Source organism: Pongo abelii, chromosome 12 (genome assembly GCF_028885655.2).
Source record: "Pongo abelii isolate AG06213 chromosome 12, NHGRI_mPonAbe1-v2.0_pri, whole genome shotgun sequence".
Lineage (NCBI taxonomy): Eukaryota > Metazoa > Chordata > Mammalia > Primates > Hominidae > Pongo > Pongo abelii.
The window spans coordinates 131,105,777-131,130,500 of record NC_071997.2 but is presented as its reverse complement, the minus strand read 5'-3'; the positions used below and the strand labels follow the sequence as shown (position 1 = coordinate 131,130,500).

The following is a 24,724-nucleotide window of genomic DNA, read 5'->3' as shown; positions in this document are numbered from 1 at the left end:
AACATTGAGCTTTCAGCCTGTCTGCTCAATAGACGCTTGTTTCTAGGGGGTCGGCTGCAAAGCATGGCTCAGCCTTAGTGTCCGCAGCAGGGCCTCTGCCGGGCCTGCGATGATCAGTGCCAGTAACTAACATGTGATGGCACCACAGAGCGCGTCCTCACACCCGTCATGCCTTGGCTGATCTTCACTGCAGCCTCGCAAGGTCAGCAGAGGACACTCTTGCTTCCTCTCTGCTCCAGAAGAAACCCATGCCGCACTAGGCTAACTTGTCCAGTAGCATCCGGCTCCTAAGAATGGCACCGAGAATCTGCTCAGTGGATTTGACTTCGGGTCCCCTAGAGGCACCGTGACCTGGAGACGGATCTGCTGGTCACGACTTTACCCAGAAGCCCCCTTTCCTTCTCAGGCTGGAGTCTGACCTTAACAATGAAGCTTAAGAAATAAATCAGCCCACACGGAACAAGAACAACAAAAAAACAGGTGCGTAAAAATGAACATCTAGTGAAAGAATGGATCAAATCCCAGTAAAACATCAATGAATTGGAAATCATATAAACAGCCTTCAATTAGGAGAACTTAATTTCTTTTGATCCTTCACTTGTAGATGAACAAATGAGATGACAAGAAACCTGAAATTATTACAAAATAAACAACAAAACAAACCAACAGAACTATTTCTGTTATACGCTACAGTCACTCCTTTTATCCATCTATGTCTGTGTTTCTGACCAATATATGATACCTCCAAGAAATACTAAATTTCATTCACTATACAAATAAATTGTTATTAAGGCAAGAAATACCATCGCTTAGAAAGATGTGCAGCAATTCCTGTAGAATGGTAAAAATGGTTTCTGAAGTCCCCAAGCATTTGGTTTAAATATTGTGTGTGTATGTGTACTGTGATTTTAACTAAGTACCTTTTTCCTTGTTTTTGATGCAGAGTCTTGCTCTGTCCCCCAGGCTGGAGAGCAGCAGCACAATATCTCAGCTCACTTCAACCTCTGCCTCCCAGGTTGAAGTGATTCTTGTGCCTTAGCCTACTGAACAGCTGGGATTATAGGCATGCGCCACCATGCCTGGCTAATTTTTGTATTTTTAGTAGAAACAGTGTTTTGCCATGTTGGCCAGGCTGGTCTTGAACTCTTGACACCAAGTGATCCACCTGCCTCAGCCTCCCAAAGTGCTGGGATTACAGGCATGAACCACTGCACCCAGCCCTAAATATCTTTTTCAAAGAAAAGCTTGATGACCTTTTTTAAAAAACTATTTCCTTTCCCTGTGCTAGAGAGCATCATGATAAGACTTCTAAATCATCAGAACATTTACACCCCGAGTCCCAATTGGTAAAACTTGGCAATTACATCTATACAGCCTAGAATTTAAAGCAGACACATGGTTAGATAAATAAATAAAATTAAATAAATACAGTCTTCCCCTCTAATGAAAAACTACTTACCAACTAGCTTTGTAGTGAAATGGTAACTAGTTCATACTCTAGGTAGTGGTTCAAATAAGCATTAGTCAAAATAAACTACCCCTTTCCCGTGAAGCCTGTGGCACTGTGTTTGTTGCATGAGCTCTATTTTGTTGGTGCCACGGCAGCCACAAGCCAGCAAGGAACAAAGCTATGGCTCTGCCAGCAGCACCCCAGGCTGGGCCTTGTTTTGCTCCATCGTCCCCAGTTACAGGGGGACCCAGGTCCTGGTCTTGCTATGAAGAGACTGGGTGACAAGGAGGCCACTAGCTCTGGCTGCACGGGAATCACTGGTGAACTTCTCAAAAATGCCATCGTGTTGTGCAGGGAGCACCCCAGGGATTCTGATTTTATTGGTCATTAGGGCAGGTTGGGCATAAGAATTAAGAAAAAAATTCCCCAGATGGTTTTCATGTGCATGCAAGGCTGAGAACACCAAGGAGATGGGTGCAGAGCTCCTCAAAACTCCCGGGAGCCCAGGGCTGCCTGCTGGCTCCCCCTGCACTGTCTGTCTCAGAGGCATTTATTCAAAGGAAGTGTATAAGATAAGGGCACTGTCTTCCCAATGAGACAGTCCATAGCTTCTCCCTCTCCACATTCCACGAGCAGCCAAGTGCGCTGTCTCAGAATTATTGAGGGGAAACCATCTCCTTCCTTCCCCTGAAGTTTTGCTCTCCTACAGCTGTGTGGACCTGAGGGGTTTTCAGCTCCTGGGCTGTGCTACGAACGTCCCGTTCTTTTGGTACCCATCAAGTGACCACCACCACTCAACTAATTTGTAGGACATTGATATACACAACAACAACATCATCAATGGCAACGTGTCTCTCATGTATAAGAGTGTGCACCTCCTACCATCATCATATCCTTTGGGGGATATATCCCTGGTTTGCACCTTGGGAGCTATGGCTCGCTTGCCATAAGTATGGTTGTCGTAACTGTTGTATTCAAACGAGGTCTTGGAATATTTCTCGAGCTCCTTGGCCAGGTTGGAACGCGGTGTAGTTGTGGGGACATTGTTTCTGTAGCCATACTGAGGAATCTCCAGCTGCTTCACAAAGCACATTGGCCTGGAAGTAAACAAGAAAACAAACAACAGCTTGCTTTCCTGTGGCTTTGTACACGATGAGCTTCACGTTAAAACTAGAATATCTTACTTTTGTAAATGTATTAAAGAATCAGAACCTTTCACTAAAACTACAACTTTTTTATTTTCTGAAGAAAAGACAAAGTGTGTTTTAATTATATAGCATCAAATAAACTGCCTAAAAGTCAACTTTGGCAAAAAAAAGGACAAGAAATAAAATCTTTAAATATGTCCCTTTTTCCTTCTTTCCTGTAAGAGGTCTGGTGGCTTGATGATGACATGAGATATGAGGATGGGGACAATTCCAGTCCTGAAATTTCTTTGCAGCAGTTACAAAGAGTTGCCGAATTATACACAAAGATGTTGCCTCAATAAGAAATCCCCCTTAAAAAGTAAGAGGAAGTAAAGAAATACTCTTAGGGACGTAGACTGAGACAGAACCAGATCAAAATGTACCTAACTGGACAATGAGGGAGGCTAGGTGGTAATGTACCTTGTCAAGTACTAGAATATGCATTCAACGTTTTTATCTAGTAGTCATTTCTTATTGTCTTTGGAATAAAATATTTAAAAGGAAGGACACCGGGTCATTGCTCACTCATAGACACCATGTCGTGTGCATGTGTGTGTGTATGTGTGTATGTCCACTTCTTCATCGGTCTAGCTCATAAGTGGAGTTTTTAGACTTTATACTTGAAATAACTTTAGATTTGCAGAAAAGTTGTACAGAGATTTTTTTTACACCCTGACACCAACTTCCGCCAGTGTGACCATCTTCATAACCGTAAGACAAGAGCAAAACCAGGTGACTAACATTAGTATGGAGTTCTTTCCTAAACTAGAGGCTGTATTTGGGTCTGACAAGTTTTTCCACTGATGTCCTTTTTCTGACACAGCCATGCAGGGTTCCACAGTGCACTAAGGGTCCTGTGTTCTGTCCTCCCCCTCGACAGCTCCTCAGTCTCACTGGGCTCGAGGATTCATGGATTAGACACTGAAGAGCTGGTTAGGTTTTGTAGAATCAGATACAGCACATTCTTTTTTTTTTTTTTTTTTTTTTTTTGAGATGGAGTCTCGGTCTGGTGATCTGGGCTGGAGTGCAGTGTCATGATCTCAGCTCACTGCAACCCCCGCCTCCTGGGTTCAAGCAATTCTCCTGCCTCAGCCTCCCGAGTAGCTGGGACTACAGGCATGCACCACCATACCCGGCTAATATTTTTGTATTTTCAGTGGAGACAGGGTTTCACCATGTTGGCCAGGCTGGTCTCAAACTCCTGACCTCAAGTTATCCACCCACCTCGGCCTCCCAAAGTCCTGGGATTATAGGCATGAGCCACCGCGCCCGGCCATAGATGCATTCTTAATCGTAACACCCTACAGTCTCATCTGCCATCTCTGTATTTTTCTCAAGTGATTCTCCTGCCTCAGCCTCCTAGGCAGCTGGAATTACATCACGAGCCACCACGCCTGGCTAATTTTTGTATTTTTAGTAGAGACAGGGTTTTGCCAAGTTATTCAGGCTGGTCTTGAACCCTTGGCATCAAGTGATCCTTTTTCAAAAAAATGCTTACAGACCTTTTCACATCAGCATCATTTTACACACTATAAAGCTAACAAAATATTGAATTTTAAAGGCAGAGAATTTATTGATGAATTTTTGTCGTTCTAAACTATATAAAATGTATTCCAAATAAAGACCCAACCAAGCAGGAAAAAACAAAAGGTGGTGAATTCATGTATTCGTGTTAGGTTCATAGTCAGCTTAGGAAGGACAGTCATTTTTTTTTTTAGATGGAGTTTTGCTCTGTTGCCAGGCTGGAGTGCAATGGCATGGTCTCAGCTCAATGCAGCCTCCACCTCCAGGGTTCAAGTAATTCCTCTGCCTCAGCCTCCCGAGTAGCTGGGATTGCAGGCTCCTGCCACCACGCCCAGCTAATTTTTCTACTTTTAGTGGAGACAGGGTTTCACCATGTTGGCCAGGCTGGTCTCCAACTCCTGACCTCAGGTGATCCACCTGCCTCGGCCTCTCAAAGTGCTGGGATTACAGGTGCAAGCAAATACACCTGGAGGAAGACAGTACTTTTTGAGTAAGATCCTATTTCTTGATTACTAGTATCAGTAAGATCTGCAAATATTGCCTGTACCTCTAGCGCAAATGTGAAATTTTAGCAGATGTATGAAATTATAATATCAGCAGGTACAAACGTGTACTGTTTAGGAAGGAAACTCTTTGGCAACAGATGTGCAAACAATATTTTGATTGTACTCCCTGGGGATGGAAATCTGAGGGATTTTGATTTGTTCCTTTCCTAACTTATTTTCCACAAGTATTCTTGTGTGTCTGAATAAATATATTATCTCTTGAGTCCTTGCTCTCTTTCTAAAGGTGATGCACACAGGCACACCAAGATCATTTATACTTGCCTTACAGATAACAGGTTTAAAACTATTGTCTTGCTTTTTTATGATTATTTTCATGATTATGTTTTGCTTTTTTATGATTCACTGAAAAAATACTTAGAAGACATAAAAGCTGTTTTTTTAAAAATCACCTACAGATCTTCTAGAGACAAGAACTTTTAAGGTTTTGGTGTATTTTTTATGATTAACTTAATGTATTTTATATTTACTTAAATAGAATCTTACACTTTTACATATTTTATGCTTCCATTTTACATGAGATTTAATTTTCTTTTTTGTTTCTCAGGCTTTAAAAACAGTTCTTAATAGCAGAATGATATTGAAATCAATGAATATTATATTATTTAACTATTTTCCAACTTTTTAATTTTGTTGCTGTTATAAATTCTGACTTAATAGGCATCCATGTAGATAATCTCTTTTTACTCTGATTATTTCATAAATTTATATTGGTTTTGGTGCAGTTACAAAGTTTTGATAACTGAATCTTTTAAGAAAAGAAAGTCAGATTTTAGACTGATAGCCATATCTATACTTTTATAACAGTATTGGATATATATCCAATTATATATATGTAAATTGGATATTGGTTAAATATCCAATTTATTTACCAAATCACCAATACATTTATTGTGATTGCATTAATTTAGCCGATTTACTTCTTGTCAAATCAATAAAATCATGTAATAATTGATTGCCTATTGTTCTTGAGACATTTTCCCAGATAATATGATGGCACATAAATGAATAAACCTGTAGGCCTTGCTTTAAAAGATGCTGGGGCAGGCTGGGCATGGTGGCTCATGCCTGTAATCCCAACACTTTGAGAGGCTGAGCCAGGAGGATCACTTGAACCCAGGAGTTTGAGACCCACCAGAGCAATATAGGGAGACCCTATCTCGCCAAAAATAAAAAATAAAAATAAATAAATAAATAAATAATAATAATAAAAATATTAGCCAGGTGTGGTGCCCATTGTCCCAGCTACTCAGCAGGTTGAGGCTGGAGGATTGCTTGAGCCCAGGACATCAAGGCTACAGTGAGCCATAATTCTGCCAGTGTACTCCAGCCTGGGTCACAGAGTGAGACCCTATCTCTCAAAATTTTTTTTTAAATTAAAAAAACCCAAAAGACCATGGGTGATGTGATCATATTTCAAGGGTCCAAATGCTATGAGAATTCTGGAGAAGAGCGAACACTCCAGGCTATGGAATTCAGTTACATTTGAATGGAGAAAGGGATATTTTAAGTAAGTTTTACAGAATGGGTTGATTTTTAAGGTTAAGATCCGTGGGGGGAGTGGGGGGGGTGGTAAGAAAACATTCCAGGAAAAGAAACTCAGCGTCCAAAGATGAGGAGGCAAAAAAGCCAGGAGAACACTCAGGGAATAGCAAGAGACTGGCAGCCTGGGACCAGATCAGCCCACGGGCAATCTGTTTATTCCCCTGGCGGGCAGGGCTAAAGGGTTTGGGCCTGGGAGAAGCATCATCCCCAAGCCTTGAAAAGATCAGGACCAGATCAGAGGGAGGGAGGAGGGGAGGAGAGGCTTCAGCTAGAGGGCCGTATGCCACACCCTGACAGAGGCTGCGAGTCTGGGACTGGGAAGGAGGCTATAGACTTGGCCAGGATTGGAAGCACCTACTTAAGTCTCAGGCTCTTGTTCATTGAACGATTTATTTAAAGACTTTTTAGAATTATAACTAGTTAAACGACTGTAGGTTTAACTTCATTCACTTTTCTTCCTTCCTGTCTCTTCCTTTTCCACTGAATGAGCACCCCTACATGGAGACCCTGTGCGGAATACAGACGTGCTGGGACGGGGACTTGTCCTCCAGGTGTCACACCCAGCATGCCAGGTAAGCCCCATGGAGGCGGAAAGTCTGCAGGAGCCTCATGCAGGGCCAGTGCACGGCCCAGCACCCAGCGCCTCCCTGGACAACCAGGAGTGGCTGTGGTTGGTCAGTGTGCACTGCTGGGCTGGCCCAAGACCTCGCACTGCAGTGAGACTGGGGTCTCTTTCTTCTTGTTAAAAGCCCTGTCCTGTCCTGGTTCCCATTCCAGCCAGAGGCACAGAGGAGAACGTCTGGCAGCTGCACAGTAGTTACTCCCAGCCTCTGCTCAGTTGGCATTTGGTGGGGTTTTTCTTTGCACCAATCCAGAGACAGGGATGCTGCATTACGAAGCCACAGGAGCAGCACAGAAGGCTTCAGGCCGGAACATCGGAGTGGAGGCTGTGTTTGAACAAGGTGGTATTCACAATTGCATGCATGCCTGGTCAGTCTCCAGCTGCCATGAGCTTCTCCCTGAAATCCCCACTCTGTGCAGTCCCCGGGAGCAGGGCAGCCTGTAGGTGGGCAGTCGTAGGTGGGCAGTACAGTCTCTGAGAGCAGGGCAGCCCGTAGGTGGGCAGTTGTAGGTGGGCAGTGCAGCCCCTGGGAGCAGGGCAGCCTGAAGGTGGGCAGTCGTAGGTGGGCAGTACAGTCTCCGAGAGCAGGGCAGCCCGTAGGTGGGCAGTTGTAGGTGGGCAGTGCAGCCCCCGGGAGCAGGGCAGCCCGTAGGTGGGCAGTGCAGTCACCTGGTGACTCCAAGAAAGGCCAGGTACTGGAGTTCTTCCAGCTTCTCGGGGGTCTGGCCAAAGTAGGCTGAAGAAAATTAATAAAAGCCCTCAGCAACAAATTTCTCCCTACCAACTTTCAAATTCTCCTTTGACTAATAACGATCCCTTGTTGGATTACGCAGTCCCCCGGGTTGGTCTATTTTATTGGGTGCGGTGGTTTTCATGCTGCCAATAATTAGCTGTGGGCTGGTGGGGAGAGGGAGGGTGGCCTACGACTTGTTCAGCGTTTGGTCTTGCCATATGGAAGATGGGTGCATTTCCCTGAAGGGGTGGCTCCCTGAGATGGGTGCTCCGGGGGCACTTCAGGCCAGGACCCCCAAATGCAGAAAACTCTAGATGTACCTGTGCCACAATTTATTGAGGAGTTATCTCTTGATAGCAGGGTCGTAGATGGCTTTGTTTTCTTATTTTTGCTTAAATAAATATTTACAATTTTCTGTAAAGATTTTAACTTTTCTATTTAGGGAGGAAGGGAGTGTAATTACTACATTAGAAGCTTCTTGGGATGTTATGAAATAATACTCAAGAACAAAAAGGATATTCATATTGTTTGCCCAGTGATTTGCTCCAAGAGATTTATCCTAAATAAATAATTTACTTTTTTATTTTTTGAAACAGGTTCTTGCTCTGTCATCTAGGCTAGAGTGCAGTGGTGCAATCACAGCTCACTGCAGCCTTGACCTCCTGGGCTCAAATCAATCCTCCCACCTCAGCCTTCTGAGTAGCCAAAGAAATAACGAGGCAAAGTCCTGTATATATGAAAGAAATGTTTATTATTGCTCTCTCTTTAATAGTAAAAGCGGGAAACAGCCTGAATGCCTCAAAGCTAGAACCTAGTTTTGGCACTGGGGGGTACATCTGAACAGTAGAATATACGTAGCTGTGAAGATGACAATTAAGATGATTACATAGAGACAAGGACGCATGTTTCTGCTGTGATGTTGTGTGAAAAGGCAGGATATGTGACAACTGTCATCGTTTTCATGTGGATGAGGATTTGAAACAACACGTAAGAATGAAAGATGTATAGAAGGGCTGTGTGAATGGGGAGCTTATCCTCCTGAAACTTCAGTAAAACAGTGGTTTCAGCCGGATGATCTGTAACACTGTAACACTGATTGACCCACTGTAACATTCGGGTCAGTCATTTAACCTCTGCACTCTAGGTTTTCTCACTTGCCAAACGTAGGTGACAACACCTACTCCCACCTACACCTCAGGGCGTTGGGCATAACAGGAGGGAGCTCTGCCGGTTTTGCACGCGAGAGCTTCTACACGTGTATGTGGGGTGCTCATACCCCTGGCATCGTCAGAAACATCAGCACCAGCCTTAGTTGGTGTGAGGCCCTATCCTCCAAAATATGAGAAAATTACCTTGGACATCTCAGTAATTTTCAAAGCTTCCCTTTCATCTAGCACTCAGACTCATGAAATACTAGGTCCAGAAACAAAACCAGAAATGATTTCCTCCAATTCTCTCATGTAAATTGTCACAGTGTGTCCGCAGACACCAGGGGAAGAATGCCACCCTTGCCCTCACACAGCCTGGCCTGGAGTGAGGGGTCCTGGCCCCAGCTTCCAGCACAGCCCCTCCCTCCAGTCCCTGCCCCTGCTGCTGTAGGGACATGCCCTGAGTGGGTGTCCCCAGCGCTCCGAGGTGTGGGGCGGACTGTGGATAGAGCTCACGGATGGCGCACTCCTGCTGGGTACCTGAGCACGCGGTCTGAGGCCTGGCTGGACTTGGACACGTCGCAGCTCTGGTGCTTTTCCTGTGCCTTGGCCAGTTTCTCTGCTGCAGCGATCGGGCATCCGGAGAGGCTGCAATCACAGAAAGCGGGTTGAATGGTCTCACCTCAAACGCCTTCACAGCACACTAATCCTCCCTTAGCACCAAGACCCTGATGCAGGTGGAGCTGGTGGGGGAGGGGTAGTTTCCCAAACCTGGCACAGGCAATCCTGATGGGTGGACTGGGAGAGGGGGAGGTAGTCATGTTTCCAGGTGCATGCTTTCTGCTGGTCTCCAGCAGAGAATGCTGGCGGCCGTGCTGTGTGTGAGGTGTATTCAATCCTTCCCAATGAGAGCGTCCCAGCTCCCATGCATTCGGGAGGACACAGCTGGTGAAACTGTAGATAGATTCCATTTCTGGAGATGAAGAATTAACGGCTTGGGTAGGATGAGTTTTGAAGCCCAAGAATGGCAATGAACTGACTGTTACCAGAAGATGGAGCGCCAAGCTGATTTCCTAAATGCTATTGACTGTGGCCTCTGGGGGGTCCTGTCTGACTTTAGCCCTTTGGTGTTCTCCACCAGCAGGGAAATGAAAGTGGAGAGGAAAGCAGAATGATTTCTAGGACTGCAATAAAATGTTTTGTGGAGCCAAATAGTTCAGGCTTAGTCTAGGCGGAGGAGACAGCAGCTGGGATCTTTTGTGTGCAAGCTCACTTTATGTGAAATCACCGTGTCTGCTCTGTGGATGTCTACATGCATATCTGCTCATATGCACAGACACTCACCCTATATATGTGTCATATCCCAAAAATACGCCTGTGTTGAGGTTTGACGGAGGCCCTGACGCTGCGGATGCTGCATCGAACAGCACACAGCACGCACCTCTCCAACCTATCGATCATTTCCTGCTTCTGCAGATTAAACACCTGAATGTCTCTGGAGGGCACAGTGGTCATTTGTTTCATTATAAATTTAACACAAAGGACCAGGTTTGCCAGTCAGACAAGCAAAAATTAGAGTGAAGCTTGTAACAGTTTCCTTCTTTTAGATACAATTTTATGTGAACTCATAAAACCATAGACTGTAAGACAAACTTTAGAAGAATCACTTTTCGGCCTCTGGGGAAAAAAAAAGTTATCAAATAAGAACAGAATATTATGGGCAGCTGAGTAGTTCTTATTAAGTCTGCACAGGACAGGAAAAGAGAACTCAAATCTTTCACAAACAAAAGAGTGATTCTGAGTCCATTGGATAGCGGGAGTCCAGAGTCTATTTCCCCGGCACCCCAGCCGCCCACAGACTGCCCTCCAACCTGCTAAACATCTGCAGGTTTTCTGAAGACATCCAAACTTGTGACCTGGGGTTTCCACAGAATTCCAAGGGCAGCCAAGCCAAGCTACACACTGTACAGGCTGGCTGCACTCCAGGCCACGTCCTGTCCAATGAACACTAGGACAGCCCTGTCTTCACCCCGGAGGACTGCGAAGGCTTGGCCTCCTTCCTTCCAGCCATTGTAGATGGTCATGGTTTCCACTCCCGATACTATATCCTGCTGTGATAAGGTGGGTGGGGCAACTAAAACCATCCAGTTTGCACCACAAGGGCGTGGAGTGCTTTCACTCCCGTGCATTATATGGAGGTGCCTGCACTTGGGGAGCACCGTGGGGAGCACCATGCAGAGCATGGTAGGCCTCCCCGGGAAGAAGGCATGGAGAGTGGCCGGCACTCTCTCCCACACCAGTGACACACGCATGGCTTACCTTCGGTGGGAGTTCCTGTTGCTGTTGACATGCCCGCGCCCCGTGCAGCCCGGAGTGGGGCACTTGAGGACACTTTCATGCATGGCAAGGACTTGACAGGGAGAGGCAAAGAGAACAGCCAGCGTTAAAACAGAGGCACGGTTAGGACACATGAAAATGCAGTCATTTAACAAAGGCCAGGTCGCTCATGATAGACAGTCCTACAAACGCTTGTGATGCGCATGGGCAGGAAAACACACATGGGAGGAGGAAGAAGGTTGACTGGACCCTACGGACCCTACACGAAAGGCCAGAGAAAGAAGGTTGACTGGACCCTATGCTAAGCGCCTCGCACAGCAGGGGTGCTGGACCCAGGAGCTGGGGCGTTCAGAGAACACAGAACTGACTCTTTCCTGATGGGCTAGGGGAGTGAGGGCCTCACAGACATTACCCATGCATAAGCACGGAGGATTGATTAGCCATAGAACAACACAGAGGCTGGGGATTTTCAAAACATGCCTGTGCTTTGGAAACACACAGCATGATGCACGTGTGGTGGGTAGATGAATACAGAACCACAAACCTTAATTTTAAATAAAATGAATTAAATAATCACTCTTCCTTTAGGAATCAAGTGCTTTATTATTCTTTAAATAGGATGAGCTAGAATAGTAAGCGTTCTGCATTTTTACCCTGTGAAATTAACAAGCGGGAGAGGCCGCACGGACACCTTTTGTGGTGCACGGACACCTTTTGTGGTGCAAGGATGCTACTGGCCGGTCGGCAGGGGAGAGCTGCTTGAATTTTCCCAGCAGTGGTGTTGGACCTGATTTATTTGTGTCTTCCTTCTTTTCTGGTCCTTCATGAACACTCTACTACTCTGGGTTCTGGGGGAAGGTTAGCAGGGACGAAGGGACCCCCACACGGACCCCGTCTGCATCATGCTCTGCTCCTCTGAGCCCGCTGTCTCCAAACTCCAGGGGAATGGGGTGGCGGCTTTCCCTGACAGCAAGGTTTACCTGAGGCCAGGTGAACATGGAAGGTCTATTCAAAACAGATCTGCCTACCCTAGTTATGTAATTGTATTTTTTACACTTTTCCTCCTTCTCTAGAACAACCTCTCTTTTTCCCTTGCAGTCTGCTGGGCACTGAATCCCACATCCACATGGTGTTGCTGTTATCTGAGTCCACACCCTGTCTTCTTACTGCTGGGCAGTCCCTTCAGCAGAGTTTGCTTTGGTGTTAGCTTTATCGCTCCCACAGTTCCTGGCTTGTCCTGGATGTGGTAGGTCCTAGTAAGTGCTGTCAGAAAAATGAATGATCAAAGTGAGTCCACCTTTGGCTCATCTTGTGCTGGGACCTGGCTGGAGGGGGTCACAGGAGGGTTCCTTTCTGAGAGGATCCAAGCACAGTTCCCTGCCCCCTTCCTCCCTGTCCCAGAGGAAGAAGTGCTGCTCCTCCCTTTCAGGGAGGCCTCTCCAGGAAGCATGTGCGCGGTCCTCCTTCCTGCAGGATGTTGATCTACCTACTTCGTTCATTCTTTCTTCTTTACCATTTGTCCACCACCGTGTGACAACAGCACACAAATGCTTCTCTTCACACAGCTCCTCTCTGACATGCACCTGCCCCTTTCCTTTCCTTTTATGGTAAATCACATACAGTCTTCCCTGGGGATGGCGTACAGGGGTCACTCTGACCTGAGGTCCAGATGGCAAATGCACCTTATGCCTCTCTCCTGCTGTGTGGGGATGCACACTCCCAGCCTCGCCCCTGAATCCTCCTGAGGTGGAGTGTGCTTGCTATCCTTGGTCTACACTCTGCTGCTACTTCATCCATCTCAATCACATTCCTCAAACTTCTGCAGCATGTGCAGCTCCTATCCCTCTCTCCTCTTCTCACATCTGTCTCTTGGCGTCAACAAGAGGCTTTTACTCAAGAAACCCTGCCGGGCATGGTGGCTCACGCCTGTAATCCCAGCACTTTGGGAGGCTGAGGCAGGTGGATCACGAAGTCAGGAGTTCGAGACCAGCCTCACCAACATGGTGAAACCCCATCTCTACTAAAAATACAAAAATTAGCCAGCCGTGGTGGCATGCGCCTGTAATCCCAGCTACTCAGGAGGCTGAGGCAGGAGTATCACTTGATCCCAGGGGGCGGAGGCTGCAGTGAGCCGAGATTGCGCCATTGCACTCTAGCCTGGGTGACAGAGTGAGACTGTCTAAAAAAAAAACAAACAAAAAACAAAAACAAAAACAACAAAATCCTGTGACCCCTGCAGTTCTTCCTCTCAGACACATGGGGCTTTATCAGAAACACCTTCCTCTCCTGGTTTTCTGTTTCTCTGATTTTCCTCCACCTGCTCCTGTTTCTGTGCTCCATCTCACCATACATTCACGGCCAAACTTCCCATTTATGGGCCCTCCTTCTTTCCTGCTTTATGCCTCCTCCCTAAGCAATTCCACTATCAGTTTCCACGAATGCTGCTCCAAGGACGGTATCCAGGTAGCCACCTCTGCACCTGACCTCCCCAGGCCTCCAGAGCCACCTCCCCAAACCCTGCGGAATATCATGCAGCTCCTCCAACTCAAGTGGGAAGAATACAAGTCCCGGTTTCTCCACCAAATGTGGCCCTGCTGCTCAGCTTTCTGTACGGATTATCGGCCCTGGCGTCCTTAAGTTCTCCGAGGCTATAATCCCTGGCATCCTCTCGGTCTCCCCTCTTCTCTTACTCCTCACGTGTGCTGCCCTCCACAGCCTGCCCGCCTATCTCTGGATGTTTCGTGAATCTGCCCCAGCTTTTCCATTCCCACTACCACTGTCTTTTCCATGCCCTGATCTCTTGTGTGGACTTTTACAACAGCCTTTAGAAAATGCTATGGGTTCCTCCCCTCTCACACAGGACAGCTGGAGCATCACCTCAGGGCGGCCTTGGGGGCCCTGGGAGCGGTTCTCCATCCTGCCTAGACCATGCTGTGGAGTCCCCACCGTGCAGAGCCCCGGCCTCATGCAGAGCCCCGGCCTCATGCCCATGTCCTTCTCTCAGCCAGGCTGGGAGCTCTCTGAGGGCCAGTACAGTGTCTCGGGCAATGGCATGTCCTCAGTGGTCCTGACAACAGTGCGCTGCTGGTTTCTTTATGGAATTTAGTTGGACAGAAATGATGATTAGGGGAAACTAGCCCAGAAAAAAAAATTAAAAGCCTTCTATGGATGGAATTCTCTAATCGTTTTAGTAAATGCTTGTGGTGTTATAAAGAATCGTACAGGAGCAAAGGCTGAGAAGCCTCCTCTGTATTGTCTGGCATGCACCTGTGCCGCCCATGTCAGAGCCGAGCCTCCCTGCCTCCGAGAGCGATCTGGCCCTGGGAGGCACCTGCAGGTGGCGCAAAGGGCACCTTGCCAGTCCACACTCCACACTCCACACTCCCACTTCATTTAGGCCTGTCTTGTGAAAACAGGGAGTCAGAAGAATTTCCCATCCATAAAAAGGAGCTGATAATCTACCTTGAAGGTGAAAATGTAGGTCTTACAAAACACATAAAGAAACTCTTCTTAAAACACTAGAGCTTGGTCCTCCTGCCTCACTTTGCAGATGAGGAAGATGAAGTACAGAGAGCTGCAAGGTGCTGGGTGTCACATCGTGTGTTCAGACAGAAACCGGAACACCAAACCCAGGTTTCAGAGGAGACAGACAGGCTCAGAGGTCAGACAGATACGGATTTACATCTTAGGCCGGAGCTTACTTGAGCAAGTTAGTACCTGCTCAGATTTGTTTAAGAAGATATGGCACATCCTCAATTTGCCAGGCATTGGCTAACCTCTGGAAAGAGAGGGTGGCAGAGTCTCTGACTCTCATCTTCTTCATCCGAATGAAAGGGCAGGTGTTGCCCTGCAGTGTTGATTGGGGGTTAGGTGAACTCGTGTTTACTGGGTGTGAGCTGCGTCCCGGCACCAAGTATGTGCTGGGTACATGGAAGCTGTTGTCAAACCATGCTGTCTTCCTGCTCATGTAACACACGGGATTGAAGCCACTCGCTCTGATTTGTTTATTTTTACGGCTCTTCAGGCTTGTTCACAAGATGGTTACAAAACACACAGGTTTGCTATTTTGAGGAGCCATTTGAAAACCTGGAGCCATAATCGCATCTAAAGATCTTTCACTGGAAAATGTTCAGCGAAAACTTCCTAAGTCTCAAATGCTCCTGAGAACGTTTCTTTGTGCTGACAGGTTTTGCTCTCAAGTATCTCAAAGTTACCCATTTTAATGGGACAGTTCTCAAAAGGGCCTTAAAGTAGTTAACTGGTCATCTTGTCATCTCTCAAGCCATGTTATGACATGTTCCCCACTAGAAACTGTGTCTTAGACAGTAAGGGAAACTCTTCCCATGCCGTAGACTCAAAACCAGAACCTTAAACTCATATACTCATTTCTGAGAATGTGCCTTTTCCCTGAACCATCAATTCTAGCTGTGGTATTTAATTTATTGGCATACTTTATGTGCTGAAAGGATAAACAAAAAAAGATGTATATCATTTCAATTCTAAAAAAAATTAGCTATATTCATGGATTTATTCCACATGATCAGAACCTAATTAATTAAAAAGAATGCTTAAGATCAAAACCCATCTGATTTCAACCTCCTTCCTTATTGAAGAACCTATAGTGTTGAAATGTCAAGACAACTATGACATGAGACAGACTTTACAGGTGAAATGCAATAAAACTTCAGGTCTAAATATGCATTTGGATGATGTACAGAAATCCAGATATTTGGGCAAGAAATGTCTGTCTCAAGGCCTCTCTCCTCTGGGATTCCTGGCAGTTTCATGCTGGAAGGGACGTCTTAGAGCCCATCAAATTCAATTCTGTAATTATGAGAAAAGAAGCCTGGAAGCAACCTGCCCAAGGTCACAGAGCAGGTCAGAGCTGAACTCAGGACTAGAACCCAGGCCTGTGCAGGAGCTTTGTTAGGGGCGGTGGGCTTCATGGTGCACCACTCTCCTGGGGCTGTGCCGTTGGCACGCCCACGAATCCTGGATCAGTTGCCCATCAAGTTAAGTAGGGGCCTAGTTAAATCAGGTCGCACCGAGCCGTACAATGGAGATGATGTCAGGTAAGAGGGATGACAGAGACAGAGTCATGGGTGTTTGCACCCCCAAGGGTAGCGGTGAGACGTGGACTTACTTTCTGGAGGGACCCTATCTTTGTGCGGGCATCCGGACAGGCTGCGGTGATGTGGGTACAGCCCAGTTACGTGGCCGGTTCCATCACACCCGGGGGTTGGACACTTGCTCTCTTTCTTTTCTGTTCTTGAGGGATCTAAAAGTGACAACAGGTGCCAAGAGAATAAATGTTTACCAATCAAAGACAAATGTGATTATTTCACAATCTGAAGAAACCTTGCTAAAGAAAGAAATAAAGCAGGTGTCAGGGGGATAGGCTGTGACATCAGACTTTTGCTTAGATAGTTCTTTGGTTTTAGGTGACTTTTTTCAACTTTACACAGTATAATCATGAATCATAAAGTATTTTAATTTTTATTCTAAAGAAAAGAAAAGCCTACCCCTCACCTTAACTCTGATTCATTATTTTCCCGTGTGTTACATGATAAGCTGTGTTGCTCAAAGGAATCAACGTAAATCGTGATGAGACAGTGACCTTCTTAGAGAACGAAATTCTGTGCCGTCATCATTCAGCAATTTTCCGCGAAATTCAACCAGAGAGTGTCATTCCATTCAAAAACTCTTTAGCTGAATTTCTTTCTTATTGAGTGCTCTGATCGCATACACTAGAAGCTGCAGGATTTTACTGACATTGAAATTTGCTCTCCGGAGGTCAAGTGACATTGTTTCCTAGCACACCAATTCAGCGCTTTTCTGAAAATAAAATGAACTCTCAGAAGGCACTGTAAGCAAATGACTAAAAAGGTGGAAAGCCCACCTGACAGAGGTGACGGGTAATCAACATGTTTCAGAAGCCACGGGAGCAGCCTTTTGTTTTGATTTCTTCATCTGTACTTGGAACCAGAGGAAGGCTCGTAGAATGCCGTGCATGCATACACAAAATTAAGAAGTAATGGGTTTTTACAGCCCTGTCGGCTTCTCTGCAAGTACCAGTCAAGGGCAAATTAGGGCAGAGCTTCGGTTAAAAAAAAATTCAATACTAGAGGCCAGAAATGTAATGATATTGCTAATAAAATTATTTCTATACCCAGAATTGACTACAGTTCATAAATATGCAATATAATAACTTCAGATAATATTTCTAAAGTAAAGCTCAGACCAAACAGTAAATCTAAGTGTGTGAAACACTGTATTTTTAGCCAGTTTTTGAAAACCAGTTGCTCAGATCACCAACAGACAGTGATTATTATTAGTTAGTCCAGAAATGCAATAGTTAAATTTTCTTTAGGGATTAGTTCTTTTTGATATTCCATTAATCAGGCCAGTCATGATTGCTAGAAAATACATGTTTTACTTTCAGTTAAGAATTCACTTTATATCAATAAAAAGCTGGATTTAGAATTTTTTGAACTTTTACGGACTTTTCATTCATTCAGGTGAACTTCAAATAGACAAAGGACTAGCAGAAGTAGACAAATGTCGTCATGTTCATATAAAAACACTCCCCTTTTCTTTTTTAGCTAGCATCTTATTCTGCATAATGTGCCTCTCCTGCTGGAAACTCTTAAGCCAGCACTGGTGTTGAGGGAAATACTGTTTGTACAATCATCCGCTACTTTCCTACCATTATTTCGAGAAGAACCTTTGAGAACAAATCTAAAATTATGTGGTTGTGGCTTCAATTTCTAATTACATTACTGAAACTTCTCTTACACCTGCAAACAAAATGCCTAGCACTTTATTGCCTTTTCAGTAATTTCATAACAATGTTGATATAAATTACTGTAGATATAAATCACTACAAATATAAAGTAGTAAGTGCACAGTAACAGTTTCAAAAGAAATATTGACAATCATAAACTTGAGATAAGAGATTCTGAACTAGATGTAAATGGCTAGTGGCTGGTGCAAAAAAGTGTAAGGTGTATCTATTATTCATCCTTAAGTGACCCTATTTTATCACGACAGTTACGATTACCTAACAAAATATATGACTTCACAGATATCGAAAGTGCTGTGAAATTAAGTAGGGATTTGCATGAAAACAATGTGGCTCCAAAGCATTTTGGATTTTGGAAGACGACAAGGGTATAGTCTCCTCTCGATGCATGAGGTCCTGGTTGAGGTGGGGTCATGCTATTTGCCTTCACCGTTACCTCCCCTTGGTTTCTTTTCTCGCAATCTCAAAAGCAAACATACAAGCAAACACAAAATAACCAAGCAAGCAAAGGGACCAACAATTTAACCAAACACCTTTTGCAACAACTTACAGAAAAAAAAAAGTGCGCCGTTTAGCTTGCTCCCTTCCCTCTGTTAGAGCAGGCGATTGGGTGGAAGACAGAGGAGGTCCATGATCCAGGCCTTTTGCATTAGCTCAAGATTTTGGAAATGTTACTCGTTGATAATTTAAATCAGTTTGAGAAGACTGTGTAGAAATGAGAATACAAGTGTTCTCTCCATTTTTAATAAAATAACAGAGTGTCTGAAAATAGAGCCTGTTGACATGCTAGTGGTTGCAGGAATTCTCTGTTGGCTGTGTTGGTGAGATAGTACCACAATTTTAGTTTCAATTTAATTTAATTTAATTTAATTTAATTTTTTGAGACAGAGTCTCGCTCTGTCCCCCAGGCTGGAGTTCAGTGGCACAATCTTGGCTCACTGCAAGCTCTGCCTCCCGGGTTCACGCCATTCTCCTGCCTCAGCCTCCCGAGTAGCTGGGACTACAGGGGCCCACCACCACGCCCGGCTGATTTTTTGTATTTTTAGTAGAGACAGTGTTAGCCAGGATGGTCTCGATCTCCTGACCTCGTGATCCGCCCGCACTATTTTTTAAGGGAGTTTCTTTGCTCCACTTTGTTGGCCTTGCTTGGCTGCATGTATTTTGTTCTGAATATAACTACAGACATCTCGAAGGACATTTGGAATAATGTGGAAGACACTGACAGATATGGAAATGAGCTTTGGTCAGAGCACGAAGACCTGGAACAGCTGGGAGAGATGGGAGTCAAGGCCTTCTGCTTACAGGAAAGTCCAAATCTGCAACCTTTCCTCCCATCAGGGAAAAAGCACGTCTCAGTTCTTACTGTTGATTCCCACCCGACCCCCATTTACACAGGGGAAGCAAGCAGCTTGAATTCCATTTTCTTGCAAACAAAACAAAACAACAAAACAAAAACAAAACAAAACGAGTCAAAATTTGCATAAAGCCGCTGAACTTAAAGAGACCAAGAAACCAAAGAAGCCACCGCAACATACAATTTGCAAAAAGTTCAATCTGCCTTCTCTTGACACAGTACACCCTCCATTACTTCACGCCCAAACTCCATCCTCAGATCTAGGATCTGGGAGTCTAAAACATAAGCCTAAAATATATTTGTCCAACTGAGCAATCACATGAAAAGAAGACACTATTTCTTCCCCAAAATAAAAATGTTTCATTCCTGTATGATTCTCAAAAATTCAACTAAAAATTTCTAATAGATAATTTTAGCCCATCTTGTTAACAATGATAGCACTATAATTTTAAACATATATGCTATGTTCCATAGTCTTTAAAATGCCCAAATCAGGCCTGAAGCTCTACTGAGCTAGAGAGTCTACTGATTCTCTTTCCTCTAAAAAACAACCCCTTCGCTACATAACAACACTGCAATGGGCAAAGTTTTACCTTGCGACTGAAATGCTGTCTGTGCCCAGGCAGCTGCCGAGAGTCCCCGAGCCTCTGGCTAAGGTACCTCTACAGTTTGCATTTGGCTGTAGCGATGCCTAGCTTGCTGCAGAAGGTAGGTGCACACATTGAGAGGAGAATACACGTCTGTGCCACAGTGGGAAAAAGCGCAGTTTTTCTGATTGCTTGAAATTTATACAGCAACTGATTTTCAAGTAAATTCCTGAACCTCACTATTGGGTTCACAGTGAGGAAACTCAGGATTCGTAGTGAATAGAATGTAATAAAAAACAGAAAAGGATCTTTTGGGTGCTAACATAGAGGGATTTAATGAACTGCCAATTTCATGTTTTAAATTGCTTCTTACTGAGTTCTAAAAGAATATTGTGATGGAGATAGCCACAAAGTCAAGGTTATGCATGAGGCTGAATTAGAACCTGCCTCATATTGAAAGTGGACACCGTCTTCTTTACAAACATGAAGATAATCATTCAGGTTGGAGATACATATACACATGTTCTACTTACATACATATAGTATACATATATATGTAAAGATAGCTAAATACATTGACATATGCAAACATGTGCCTACATATTTCGTAAAATAAAACTCAGCTCAAACTATCATATTGGATAGTTTTTGAGTGTTTTATAATAAATTAATATTTGAGAAAAGCACCATAACTATTTCCACAATGGAATGGAATCAGTTAAAGGGAATGAATATCCTAAAGAAATTGCTATTGATCTTAGCTGAGGCCACACCATGCCTTGCATAGCAAATGGTTTCCATTACCTTACTATCTTAAGATAATTAATGTGCAGTCACTGCCCTTATCTTATGTTATCGGTCATTCAGTTACTGTTCAATTTCTATCAGGGGTGTTTTCTATGAGGGCAGTTTCATCAATAACTGTCACTTGCTGATAATTTTATAAATCATGATGCCACCTCCCCAATCCAATTTATAAAATATGTGCTTTATCTCGGATTGACTAATTGTTACATAAACCCTTGCCACTCAGCATAGATTGTGGTTCATTTATAACAGCACAGGCTTACCCTAATATTTTCTATCACGTGATGTGTCTGTGCTTTACCCCTGTCTGCCTAAGGAATGCATTTCCCACTGAAATATCCTACTATTCATCTGCTCTAGTAATATGACATTAAGCTGCTTTATGTATTTCTCAGACAAATATTTTATTTGCTCGTCAGAAACATAATCACAAAATATCCTTCTGGAATCAACTCTAAGAATGTGCAGTAGAGACATAATTCAGTGTGAGTCACACTTTAACTGTAGACTACCACCAACATCCTTTACCCTAGCTCATGTTTTCATGAGGCAACTTACGTTAGGTAGAAATATTACCTTTACCATAGTATGGCTTTTTGACATGGCTGTCACTGGATTTAGGCTTTCTGTCCTCCCCGGGAAGTTGTCTTGGAGACTGGTCCTCGTATGACCTCATATTGTCCCTCCTCCCGGCTTCCATGGCCATTTTCTCCCTCATGGCCTTTGCTCTTTCCGTTTCCAAAGCGATGGCTTTCTCCAGCAGGGTCAGGTTCCCCTTGGTCATGTCGAACACCTCTTCAGACCTGTCCGAGTTCACAGAGGTGGTATCGTCGTCCCGCTCATGACACCCGTCCTCCTTCGCACAGCTGGCAAACACTCTCGACCGGGGGCTCAACTGCTCCTCCAGCCGCATGAGGTTCAGCATGTCCGAGTAGTTTCTGTCCGGCGTCCTTCCTGGGAAGTCCTCTTCTGGCCGGACATGCTGACGGATGTTCATGTTCTGCTGCGGATTCCTCTCCTGCGGGTTGGTCTCACTGAGCTTCCTGGCCAGGTCGAAGCACTGATTCCTCAAACACTCCAGACTGCTCAGACACACCTCCTCATCGCTCTCCTCCACCATCTTTTCCATGAGTCCATTGTTCATGGGCTTCCCCAACATGACATAATTCATATTTCTACCATCTTGCTGCGACATGCTGTCTGCATAATTTCTGTCATTCATGTTTTCTGAAAGCACAACACCGTGTCCTTGGGCTAATAATTTAAGGGAGTCCACTGTTTCTCTAACAACATCACTGTCTAAGTCTAAACTCAACTCACTTTTCCGACCCAGGTTTTCGTTTTTGTCACTATCGTCTTCCAGACTATTGGAGGTATTGCTGTTCATTTCTGACTCAGTCCTGGCCCGGTAGGCTGCATCCTCAGCGATTTTGCCGAGGTTTAACAATGACTTGGCCACCAGTTCATCGTAATTGTCATATTCGTCATTATTGTTATCATCCTTTTCTGTGTCTTGCATTATTCGAGTATTGTGACAATTCATTTGATGGTCTTCTGCAAAGAAAATAAAAAAGACAAAAAAGAAAAGAAAAGGAAAAAGTGGCTAGAACTGGAAGCTTAGTTGCAACAGCATGGATAGCACGTTAACTGCAAGTCAAACCGTCTATCATCTCACAGAACCGTAAGTCCCATTTGCAGCTGGGTTGAAAAAGTTGACATAAAGAAAACAGATGTTGCTAAAAAGCAGAAGGCCATTTAAAATACTTGTTGTGAATTATTAATTTATTTAATGTATCTTAAGATAAACCAGTCAATGTGGCAAATATGATTTTAAAAATTAATTTTGTATTTTTCATACATTTTAAGAATGACTTATTTTCTCCATTGGCTTGCTTTATCTATAGCCTCGCCAGATGTGTATTAACTGTGCTCCTCACATTACTAGGCTTTCTAAGAGTTCATGAACTTTACTTGTTGCCAACTCTGACGCAGATGTTTGCAGCAATTGCTTTTAAATGGTCTATTTTCACAGTGGCGTGTAGGCAACACAGAGGACAGCCTCAGGTTCCCGAGAGTCAGGCAGGGGTGCCGGCTGCATTGGGAGCTCAGATTCATAAGCACATGTTGGGGCTGAATTAAGAGTTCTTTTGAATCCAATACCTTCAAGACAATTTATCATGATACACAGTGAAACAACAGAAATTCCATAGTAAGTGTTTAGAAAGTAAATCTGATTCCTCTGTCTGTGTCTCCACAGGTTTGAAAGTGAGAGAGAGAGAAAGCATGCAGCAGCCAAAGGCCTATAAAAGGCGGGGTTGAGGTAAGTCGGTACAGCTACTGCACAGTGTTTGACTGGACAGGCAGAGCTGGCCACGTTCCTCCATCTCACAGCCTCAGGAAAAGCTTGGTGAGTGGGTATAATGTATGAGTAAGTGTCATGTTTAATCTCAAAAACTTATTTAGAAAAACTCTTTGAAAAGACCATGTTAAAAATTACATAAAACCCCTATGTTTTATCTCAAACATATTCTGTTTCACACTCAAAGAGCATTTGGGATTTGTACCTCTAATCACCATGCTAGGTCATTGCTTCCATGTACATTGCAAAATATGAGTAATAATAAAAGGGTTCCTAAATGTATCTGTACCGTTAGATTAGATTTGGTTAACTGCATGCCATTTTCACATCTGTTCTTTGTTTTATGATAAAAAATCCAGAGTAAGAAAAATGTCTAAAGTTTATTAACAATTTAAAGAAATGAGGTATATTGACCTCTACAAAATACCAGTACACTAAAAGCTGATATATGGGGGCTCTGGTGTTTTCTCTATGGATTTTATGCAGAAAAGGCTTTTGTCGGTGGAAAAAAGACTGGGAGTTTAATATGTCAATAACAGAAAATAATATCCTTATTATCTCATGCTGAAGGAACAAATATTTAAGATCGGACACACCTTTCTAAACTTCATCAAATCAAATTTACCTTTTATTAGACATAGAGAATCACTAATTGTGTGAAACAAATATTGCCCTTCTTCTGGATAATTCCTATAAATCATCTTCTTTATTATAAGGATAAAAGTATTCCCCAAGAGCAGCAAAAAGAAAGAAAATCAAACTAGTGAATGAATCAGAAACATTGCGGAAGTATTAATCTCCAACGTACCCCTTGCTATACCCTAGTGTTTAAGCTTTTAGGACTTGAAGTCAATCCTGTTTTAATTAATATTTGGAAATATTCTCCTCTCAATTTATGCACTTTGTTATATTCATGGGCTGTGATTAGAGAAGTTTCCTCGGAATAACCAAGCTGTGTTACCTCTGCACAACAGGTAAGTTTTAACAGCCAGAATCACTATGTCTTTGAAGACCCAACCACGAGATGAATGATAAGCTATGATTTGAAAACAAAAAAACACAGGCCACGTGTTGGAGCATTTTGAAAGTTGAGTCAAAGAAGAAACCACAGTCAAGCAAGACACTATTTTCATGATGTTCTCCTACATTTCCTTTATGGAACGCATTGTGTGGTCCTAAAGAATTTGGAAAAGAAGCAAGACCTTGAAAGTGGTGAACAAGGAAACAAAAAGCCTGTCTAATCCTCCTTGTTGCTTCTAAAGCCACAAAAAGCCTGCAGGGCGAACAGGTCCTGGTTCCCACCTTATGAACTTCCTCACCTTCCTACAAATGTGTTATGTACAACACTGGTCATTCTCCACATTCCGAATCTCAGGATTAGCTTCAGTTTGCTCCTCCCTACATTCTCCCTTCAGCAGCACGTAGTTAAGAAGTACATCTCACCTTTTCGATAATCAGACATTTATCTGTTTCTCCACTCAATTCATAAGTTACCTTCCCCCGATAAAATTAAAACAAAAATGGACAAGCCTCTTCACACAGGGTCATAGCCATGCTGACGGGTGAAGCTGACAGCAGCCAAGGAGAAAGTCCCTGAATCGTCTGGAGATCGGCAGAACGCGGACCACCTCCCATGCATCTCCAGCTTTATACTCTAATCACAAAGCACACTGAGGGCATGGTTTGTCCTCATATCGCATTGATAT

The 24,724-nt window shown here is 44.0% G+C and overlaps 1 protein-coding gene across 14 annotated transcripts in view; it reads right to left on the bottom strand.

Moving 5' to 3' along the window:
• Window positions 1-24,724, bottom strand: part of MYT1L (myelin transcription factor 1 like) — a 544,402-nt gene that overhangs the window by 112,500 nt on the left and 407,178 nt on the right. For 9 of the 14 annotated variants that reach the window (XM_054548446.1, XM_054548454.1, XM_054548447.1 and 6 more), the window contains exons 10-14: window positions 21,236-22,213; window positions 16,253-16,387; window positions 11,092-11,182; window positions 9,313-9,420; window positions 2,333-2,547 (exon numbers count right to left, since the gene is read on the bottom strand). In XM_054548446.1, coding sequence (XP_054404421.1) covers window positions 2,333-2,547; window positions 9,313-9,420; window positions 11,092-11,182; window positions 16,253-16,387; window positions 21,236-22,213 — 1,527 coding nt within the window. The remainder of the gene's footprint in view (window positions 1-2,332; window positions 2,548-9,312; window positions 9,421-11,091; window positions 11,183-16,252; window positions 16,388-21,235; window positions 22,214-24,724) is intronic. The other 5 variants (XM_054548453.1, XM_024242512.2, XM_024242509.3 and 2 more) reach the window with 2 other exon arrangements.